The sequence below is a fragment of the Nannobrachium achirus genome (genome assembly GCF_963921795.1).
Source record: "Nannobrachium achirus genome assembly, chromosome: 5".
Taxonomy (NCBI): Eukaryota; Metazoa; Chordata; class Actinopteri; order Myctophiformes; family Myctophidae; genus Nannobrachium; species Nannobrachium achirus.
Genome location: NC_137814.1, coordinates 25,061,460 through 25,071,298, shown reverse-complemented (window position 1 = coordinate 25,071,298; position 9,839 = coordinate 25,061,460). Strand labels below are relative to the sequence as shown.

The following is a 9,839-nucleotide window of genomic DNA, read 5'->3' as shown; positions in this document are numbered from 1 at the left end:
ACTATCATTTTTTTAGAAACATTCTAGATAGAAGAGATCCATAGTTACCTGGATCTTAAACGACTATTTTCTGTTTTAAAATAGTCAAGAGAAAATTCAAATACATTTCCAAATACTGTAAATATAGGGCAATTTCTCTCTCTCTCTGTGTGTGTGTGTGTGTGTGTGTGTGTGTGTGTGTGTGTGTGCGCAGTATATATATTCACACACACACACACACACACACACACACACCACTACAGAAGACCGACAGTAATATCTCATTTGACATTAGTTTAATCCATGATATTTACAAAGCACAACAAAAGAAGACAAAATAAGATATGAGTGTGAAACAACGGGTTGAATTTTTGTAATTATTTTTATGGGCAGAGAATTATAAATACACAGGTTCCCTCCCCTATTATAAAACACATGCCATAGCTCTATGGAGCTTTTATGTGGTCTTTCAGTGAATGACGGACTAATCCTTTCACAATAAACCCATGCATGCTCACATCACAGCATGAGATAGGGAGTGACTGTCTGTCCGTCTGTCTACTGTGTGAAATCTAGGTCTAAGTAAGACCTTCTCTACAGTAGGACAGGAATATGATTTGTGTTTATTGGTCTCAATACTAGCAGCCAGTTTTTCAGTTAATCACTTATAAACCCCATATGGTTGAGCGAAGTCCCTCAGAGCTCTATGCTAGGGTATTTTCTGTTTTCCGTTATTGTGGTGAAAGCTTTCACAGAAAATAGCAGATCGACAAGCTCACGATGTGTCCACGATACAGATGCTGGGGTTTATAAGTGGTTAATTTGACCCAAAGCTCGCTTTTTTACACCAAATATGGCCCCACCCCCACCACCAAAACAATGATTGGTACCCAGACAGTGAAGTGGTTGGTAGTGGTACTAGTGGTAGAGCAGCCAAAATGACCAGCCTCCAGGACGTGAGTGTACACAGCAAGTGATATCTTTTGGTTAATACAAAGTTGCTACAGACATTCTTTTTCTCCCAGTAATAGGGGTCTCATAGTCTCTACAGCTCTTTAATAAACAGAGAATGCAAATGCTTATCCTGCATGAGTACTTCTTTCCCGATTGGATGGAATTGGTAACCCGAAAGAGCTGGAGAGTGAGACACCTGTTACTGAACACTTTAGTTTATAGTAATAATCAGAACATTTATTATAGAGCTATTTAACATATATTTTAACAAAGAAATATCACTTACTGCTCCTTTAATTTCTTTCTCCATTTTATTGGAACTGTATAGGGTGCTTTATACTTATTTGTGTGATGTGTCACACACAGAGAATAGAAGAACTACAAGCTCACAATGCATCACAGCGCAACACGTGATGTGAGCATGTAGATCTGCTATTTTTGTAAAGGTCGGCAGGCAACCAAGTATAAATCAGGCTTATCACTGAAAATGATAAGGAATTGATCACTTGGCCACTCAATCACTGCTACTTTTCATACCTGTTGAAGCATGCTGCTATATTAGCTATATTTTATAAGTCCCCTTGGACGCATTCATAATTTGCTTCCATACAGCCATGAGCAACGCAGATTAGTCTTGTTTTATGGGTAATAAAGCAGAACAAATGCATATAATTGCATGTTATAAAACCAAACTCTTGCATCACTCAACCAAATGGTTACAAGGTTCTTTCTAAACATTCTCAATATTCTAACAGAAGTGGAAGATTTGATTGTTCCACATTGAAAACTCCTAAAGTTAATGGATCTAATGTGGAACATGAAGACAGCAAGCATACATTCCAAATAGGACTTCCACATGACATGACCCACAATAAATAGTCAACTCTGAAAAGCAGAGGCAACTCCCCAACGGCAGGTCAACTATGATGTACAATACAGTACATCATAGTTATGCACACAGTTCACACCATCAACGAAATTTAGTTTTCTGCGTACACTGACATGGTTTCCAGAGGGATAAATGCAGCCTGATAAAATATTTATGATAAAAATATATTCCCACATTTTCATGTTAACCCAAGTGATAGTTTATCAAAATATATCATTCTCAAACTACCTAGAGCTTGTGAGCTGGTGTTCCCAAGAATATACAGTAAGCCTATACTCTCCCTCTCGACAATGGGCAACCAAGTAAAACTCTGTCTTATCGCTGTTGGTGTGAACTAGGTGTTACAGGGATGCCATTGCACTGAAATTGTCAACACAGCACAGGGGGGGAGCAGTTAACACAGTACATCATAATTCTACTGGTTACTGTAATCACAGCAAAGGTGCCCTCCAGACTAGGCGCGGTCACCGCCTCCTAGCAATTCATGTTCAATGAGAGGCAGGCGGCTTTTTCGGCCGCGCAGCGAAGTTTTGGGGCGGTGAGGAGAGCGGCGCGGTCCCGTGAAATCCCCGCGAGCGTGCTCGTTTGTGCATGTGTACACGGGCAGTGAGAGATGGATCATGTTCATCTTTGTGAAATACCGCGCAGCGTTTACTCACCGAGCGAGTGTGTTTGTGTCTCACCACGGTGCGGCCACCGCTGATCCTAGCGGCAGTCCCGAGTCCCGACGGCAACCGCGCCTAGTCTGGAGGGCACCAAAGGCCTTCATGAATTTGCACATCACTTCAAATCAATACTCAGACTAAGAAATAAAACATCAGAGAATGAATTACAAGCACCCATATTAATGAGCTGGTATTATTGTGGTATACAGTAACAAGGAGGCTTTCAAGACTTGTTTGTTATCGTTTTTCTTTTCTTTTTTTAAATTATCTGAATAGTACATTATTATTATGTATTCATTCTCTAATGCTACAGTACAGTGGTATTTAGTGATCTTATGTGCCATTTAGGTCTGAGTGCGCTCATATACACTTGGACCTCAATGTCACATAACTGATCTACACTTTTAAAGGGTCATGTAAAACGAATTATCTTACATACAGTATGAGAGCAAGGAAACAAGTCACTATTTCTTGACTCTAAATAGTTATGTAGATATACACTCACTAGGCAGTATAAATATTGTTATATCATTACTTGTAATAAGGGCAGAGTTGTCTGTTAATAATTAAATTAAATTAAACAACAACAGGGTGCTCGGATGGCACAGGGGTAAAGATCCTAACGTGAAGACAAGGGGTTAGTATCCGCCGCAATGCCTCCGGCTTGGCCGGGCGTTCCGAAGAGCACAAATGGCTGCGTTTGCGGGAGGGAGCTCAGTCACTGCAATAGCGACTCCTACATGTTGGTCATTGTCCATCCATGCTCAGCTGGGGGCTGAACTGGGAGGATTAGCATTCCTCTGCTTGTCGTTACATCATCCCAGTTTAACTCCTCACCGTCAGGTGAAAAGAAGTGGCCTTGCCGTCATGTCTATTGGAGGAGACACATGGTTGTCTGTGCTCTCTCTAGGACCAACAGTAGGGGTTAGCAGTGACAGGGAACTAAGAATACACAGAGCAATTGGGCATAACGGCACCATTTTGAGAGAGAGAAGGGAAAAAAAGGGGGGGGGGAAATAATTAAATAACAATTGTGAATGATCACCAATTTTGTAAACCTGTTATTGCATGGTATTCCATCTAAAGATTGTTAGAAATCAGCTGAACTACCCCAAGTCTGTGGTTCTCAAACATGATCATATCAAGGACACCAAATTGATATGTAATAGAACCTGACCCCGCTTTATGCCAGGGACTCCCATAAGAGAAGATTTGTGTAGTCAGATTAGATTTAGAACAGAAATTCTAGTTCAACTGGCTTAATATGTCTATAGTATAGACTGACTGTAAACTAGAGACATAAGCATAACAGTAGAGAGTGAAAACTATGATATGAATAGTAATGCTAAAATTGTCTCTCTGCGCTAACTTCTGAAAATATAGTGAAATTAAAATATTCTTCATTTTGCTGAGGACCAATGGGGGTGCTGGACCGATGGCAGATTCCTTACCCATCATTAAATCCTAAAATAACTATTCAGAACCGTTTTGAGTTTTGCAAAGGCACTGTTTACACCTGTGTAGCAAGTTGAAGTTGTTGAGGCTAAACAGCATTGTAAAAAAGAAAAAAAACGATATCACAATAGACAGTGTTTTGGTACGCAAGGAATGCCATTATATCAAATGATAAATAAGCTGCAAGACCAACTTATAATGTGAGCATGTCAAAACGTCTGCCGAGACTAATGTTACAGACCGTGTCGTTTCTGGTGGTTTGGTGTGTACCTCGCTCTGTTGTGTCAAATATCTGGACACCATCATCTTTGAGGTACAGGGGTGTAGTAAGTCTGGATTTCCCCAGACATTTTCAGAACCAGAATCAGCTTATTCTGGATATTTCTTTCCCTCCAGACATTCTCTTCTTGCTCTTTTTAACTAGCTCTGCGACGTCATATGCTCCGAGACACTCTGACGGACAGACCCTGGCTCCAGTGCATCCGATATGAACCGAGCCTCTCTCTCTCTGCTCACATGATCGAACACTGTTCCCCCGCACCTCCCCCGGTGCCTCCTGGGAGATTGAGTGATTCCATGTCAAAGTTGAGGCCAGCTGGCTGTGGGGTATGAGAAGAAAAGACAGAATATATATCTAACAAACCTTGAGTAATATTCACATTAAATTGAGCATTTTACAACGCTTTACTTATAATTTAGACAATACATCACCTTAAAAATAACAGATCTGAAAAACATATTCAGGGATTTCCAAACTAAACGGAACCAAATGGGTTCCATTTGTACACTTTTTGTGGTTAAATGAACACTGTAAGTCTACTGTGTAGTTCTAACTAAAGCACCAGGACACTTACCGCATCACCTGCTAGCTCTTTAGGAGGCTGACCAAGGTCTTGCAGCTGCAAATAAAAACACCATTGAGTTGAAGTCACAACCTGCTGAAAGTAGGTTGTATCGCTGTTCGTCCAAATGTAATCGGATTACTTCCAGGGACCAGTGCTGTGTTCATAGAGCCTCAAAATTCTGAAAAACCACTGAAAAACCCCAGCAGAAGCTACCGAATTAATTAAATACCTGGCAAACACTGTGTTTGTATGTTGTGATTTGATGATTATACAGTGTATTGAGTTGTATCAGACAGACACACATACTCACACACGTGCGCACACACAGGCTCATAATTGTTTCACAATTGCTTCGCAACTCGACTAATGAAAGCGATGCCTCACCTGTTGCATCAGTTCTAAAATGCTTTCAAATGTGCCGTCTCTGTTTGCCCCTTCTTCTTCTCTCTCAAACTGTTTACAGATATCTCCCATGATCTTTGCTTGCTGTTCATAACGCTGGTACTCATCTGCAGAAAGGCTGGCCTTATTGGTATCCAGCCAGTCGGGGTACTGCAAGGGGACAGGTAACATGCAAGTGATGAGTCACATTGTGAGCTTGTAGATGTCAACGACAATGTTGGCATAAAGCAGGCTTAACATGCCATTACAAAAAGACATATATACTTTAGAGGTGATCTCTTTGAGAGATGGATAAAGCACTTCCTTGGACAGAAGATTCTGCATGATGGACTGCATGATGGGTAGAATATTTCCATCCTCCCCACCCCCTTCTCCGCTCTCATCCAATCCCAGTCCTTCCAGAGCCTTTACCAGATCTTCACCAGCCAGTCCCGAGTTCTGTAGCATCATTAAGAACGTGAATGGTACAGAACGTCTCCTAGTATTTTGAAAACATTCTGGAGACATTTTCAACATTGACCACAGTCATTACCTGTAGGTTATCTGCATTCTTGGCCAAGCCACTGAGGGTGTCTTTTAAACAGGAGGTGAATTCCTGCTGGGAGGCCGTATCAGTACCTATGCAGAATGAAATCAATTGATATTGATGCACAACAAATACAGTGCAGTGTAATACATAATACAGTAATGTAATTGCAAATGTAAATGCAGTGTAATACATAATAAAGTGCACAACATAAATAATAGGAATTGAGGAGAGTGGAATAGACGTACCAACTTTCCCTGCAGCCTCTGACAGTTTGTGGAAGTGTTGCAGTAGCTCTGGTTCCTCCTGGGCCAGCTCACTCATGGCCTTATCCCACTCCTCTCTGGCCTGGGTGGCCATGTCCCCCTCAAACAGAGTCTCAAAGAACTTACTGTCCTCCAGCAGGGGGGGCTAAAGAGACAACAGATTTGTGGTTTAATCTCTTTGGATAAAATCAGCAATTAATGTCAAATCGTACGCCACAGTTTGAGTATGGTTGTCCTTCATGTAAACCTCATTACAGCCATTCATTCAAAAAGCAATGCTTCGGGGTCATAGCACCTGAGGATATTATGTAGAAAAAAATATACCAATGAAAGACCAAAAATAAAATGTTGTTTAATTGAAAAGGTTACACTGATATCTTTTTACGGTTTTTCGTTGCCGCTGTTGCAGAAATTGCTTGTTTAGGGTGAGACAATGTCGGGTCTCTGCTCCACATGTTCAGTGTCTTGAGACAATTTTGTTGCGATTTGACACTTTTAATACATTTTTACAGAATGTAATTACTGCAGCCCTATAATTTGCAGGGTGTTAAAAATATCAGCAGGTAACGTGACACCTTCAACATTATTTATGCCTAATTCAAGCCGTGTCCTTGCTCACACAGCAACACGTTATTCACAACTGGGAGCTACTTTAGTACAACCAGTCTTCTACAGACAGTTAATCCACTGTGTGGTAATTGTTGAGAGTAAGAACAGGATAAGACGCCTCAGGGCGACATGCGACCTCGCCCTTTGGCCATCTGGCCAGTGATGTATATCGGACCAGTTATCCATGGAGACCCCTGGTACCCATATATGGAGATCCATTGTACTGTATATGGTACATCCCTTTTATGCCCATACATGGAGATCCCTGTCTGAACCAGCCACACAGATATGGGCTGTCTTCCTCCATATATAGGCATTCCCATATGAAGTCCTGTTAGATATGGGCTTAATATTGATGACATCAAGGATCTCCATATATGGGCATAAAATGGATTCTGTTAGAGTGGTTCCCATGACATCACAACATACAATCCCTTGTATACCCATACATGGAGATCCCTATATGAATCAGCCACAAAGATATGGGCCATGTCTTGGCCATCTGGCCAGTGATGTGATCGATGACATCAGGGATCTTCATATATGGGCATAAAAGGGGATTCTGGAATACCCATATATGGACTTTAACATAGGTGATGTCACCTGTGATATCACTGGTGATGTCACAGTGATGTGTCAGGGGAACCACAGTGTCAGGCGTTATAGACAGACAGAGATACAGTTAACTGCGACCTACAGTCGCAATAACCAACCTTCTCTGCACCACTGGTGGTTGAAGAGGAAGCTGCTGCAGCCCCAGGGGCTGGAGGGACTGGAGTCTTGTCAAAGTCATCTAATGCACCTGGGGGGGAAAAAACACATTTTCACATGGTTCGTAATTTAAACGTAACAACTGTACTGAAAGAAACAAGTCTGAGAATGACCAAAACAATGGTTAACGTAGTTCATCATAATTTAGATTTTTATCTGATTCTGAGGGCCTAGATTAGAATGATCACAAGACAAACATTAGTGTCTATAAATTATATACAGTAGACTGCACAGAGCTGTGGGCTGTGGCTATCAACATTTTCACACTTGTTGCCATGTCTGCTTATCATAAGCGACTTTTGGCTTGTTTTCTGTAAAGTCTCTTGTAAATATTGGTGGTTCTGGATTGCAGGTTTTTGGGGGGTCTCGTTTCTAAAGTGTAGTTGCTTATTTGGGCTTGTTGTCTAATGCTGTTAAACCAGTGGCTCCCGGTTCATGTCAAGGTCTCCCGTATTAATGTATGTATGTATAGGCCTATTTGTCAGAGGACTCCCCATCTGAAAATATTTTGAGCCAGGGAGTGGGTCGCCCTATTCAAGATTTATGCATTGTGTTGTAAAATGTTCACGAATATGTTCTTTTGGGCTTGTTTTCATACACCTGACCTGGCTGCTTATTTCTCTCGCAACCTCTGGCAACACTGTTGACAACAAAAAAAAACATTCTAAATGGGTCAAAGTTGAGATGCTGTTGTGTTGCAGTGTTTGTCAGTAGATGAATAACCCTGAATCCAAGCTGTTCCCTCCTACTAGACAATCAATTCCACACATCCACAGGCAAGATCTATATAATATTTATGCAGATACCTTACCATCATGTCAATTGAATTGCTTTCAATGACAAGGGCATATAGCATCTCATAACCACTAAGGTCCACAACACAACGATCAGATTTTGGATTCTAAATATTACCACACGCTCAAACGTAAATTAACATTAAGCCAACGTTAATTAGCAATGAAGCTGCTTTGCCAACACGAGCCTTTGGTTTACTTGTTGATTTTGACCAGGAGGAGGACCTGCTGCTGTCACATTCACTGCTCCATACATGCACAATGTTAACAGCACTCATTCTGGTCACTTGTTTACTATCAGTCTGTGCCAGTCGGAAGACACAGACGCGGATACACAGAGTCCCACTGGGAGGACAAAATGACAAGCCTTACTGTCCAATAACTCGTCCAATTCAGCGTCTTGCCCAGTGGACGACTCGGCCGATCCTGACGCCATCTTCTTCTTTTCCAAACACCCACCCACGTCCCCGTAAAATGACGTTACACCGTAAAGTTGTCGCGGAAAGCTACGTAACTCATCAATTTACAATTTGACGTATTTGGCGCCATCTGGTGGCAGATTTATATAATCATGGAACAACATTACATTACAATACAATACAATACAATCAATAATACAATACAATATACAATGGATGGTAAAAACCAATTCCTGTTGTAATATGACCTGCTCTCTATTATTTTGTTGTAGGTCTATGTATCTCAGGTCATAGCCTCGGAAACCCAGGCTTCTTTTGGTGATCTCAGGTCATGCTGTCCTAGCAGTTACATGTCAGGTTGTCTAGAATGTCTACCCTTGTGCGGTTATTATGTCTCTGCCTCATGGCCAAGTAGGCCTATAGTGAGCAATAGCTCTTCTGCCTCATTGTCCTACACATGGGATAAAAACTTGTAGACCTAGGCTACTATACTCTTTTTTTTCTATGTGATAATTATATTTAATGATGTTATATGCCACTGACCTTGTGTCCTACATTCTCAAATATGTAAACTTCTTTGCTACTATATTCAAACTAGTGTTATGCAGCAGAGAGAGAAGGTTTGCTTTTGTATAGAGGGGTGACACATTATGGGGAAAACTTTAATACACCATGGCATAGACTGTAAAAGTTTCTGGAACTCTACTGAAGGGATGGAAAACCCCTTTATCAAAAAGGATTCCCTTATTTGGTGTTGGGATGATGTTGTTGAAGAGTGCTGGACAAAATCTCCTATCTGATGAGTTCAATAATTGGGTTGAGATCTGGTGACTGTGAAGGCCATACACACAGTCCGGGCTAATATATGATTCACATTATTTTCCTACATAAAACCAGTCATTGACCCTTCCCTCATGCCCTGTGGATTGCCATCCTGGACTGGACCACTCCCATCAGAAGAAGTGTTTCATCAGAGGATAAAGGTGATAATTCAGAGTAACTTTCAGTCAGTATTGATTTGCAGTGACCCTTATTCTCTCTAAGCAGACAAGTGGATAGTGGACACAAACCATTTGCCAGGAAAATGCACCACAGGCAGCATAACTGATTGATTGATTGATTGATTGATTGATTGATTGATTGATTGTATACTTTATTAACATCTTGTAAACAGAAAGAGGATATAAACCTAGAAATCACAATGGCTTGTTTCCATTGGGAACCTTGGGCCCTACATTGAGTAGGCCTACATTAATTGTACTCAA

At 41.2% G+C, this 9,839-nt stretch overlaps 1 protein-coding gene across 1 annotated transcript; it reads right to left on the bottom strand.

The window, feature by feature from the left end:
* Positions 1-337: 337 nt before the first annotated feature.
* Positions 338-8,601, bottom strand: pex19 (peroxisomal biogenesis factor 19). Its single transcript, XM_080726101.1, has 8 exons — positions 8,528-8,601; positions 7,304-7,392; positions 5,964-6,126; positions 5,722-5,807; positions 5,454-5,627; positions 5,172-5,339; positions 4,797-4,841; positions 338-4,541 (listed from the first exon to the last, which is right to left on the bottom strand). Exons 1-8 carry the CDS (start codon positions 8,589-8,591, stop codon positions 4,455-4,457), a joined length of 876 nt encoding a protein of 291 aa, XP_080582227.1. The 5' UTR covers positions 8,592-8,601; the 3' UTR covers positions 338-4,454.
* Positions 8,602-9,839: the final 1,238 nt, after the last annotated feature.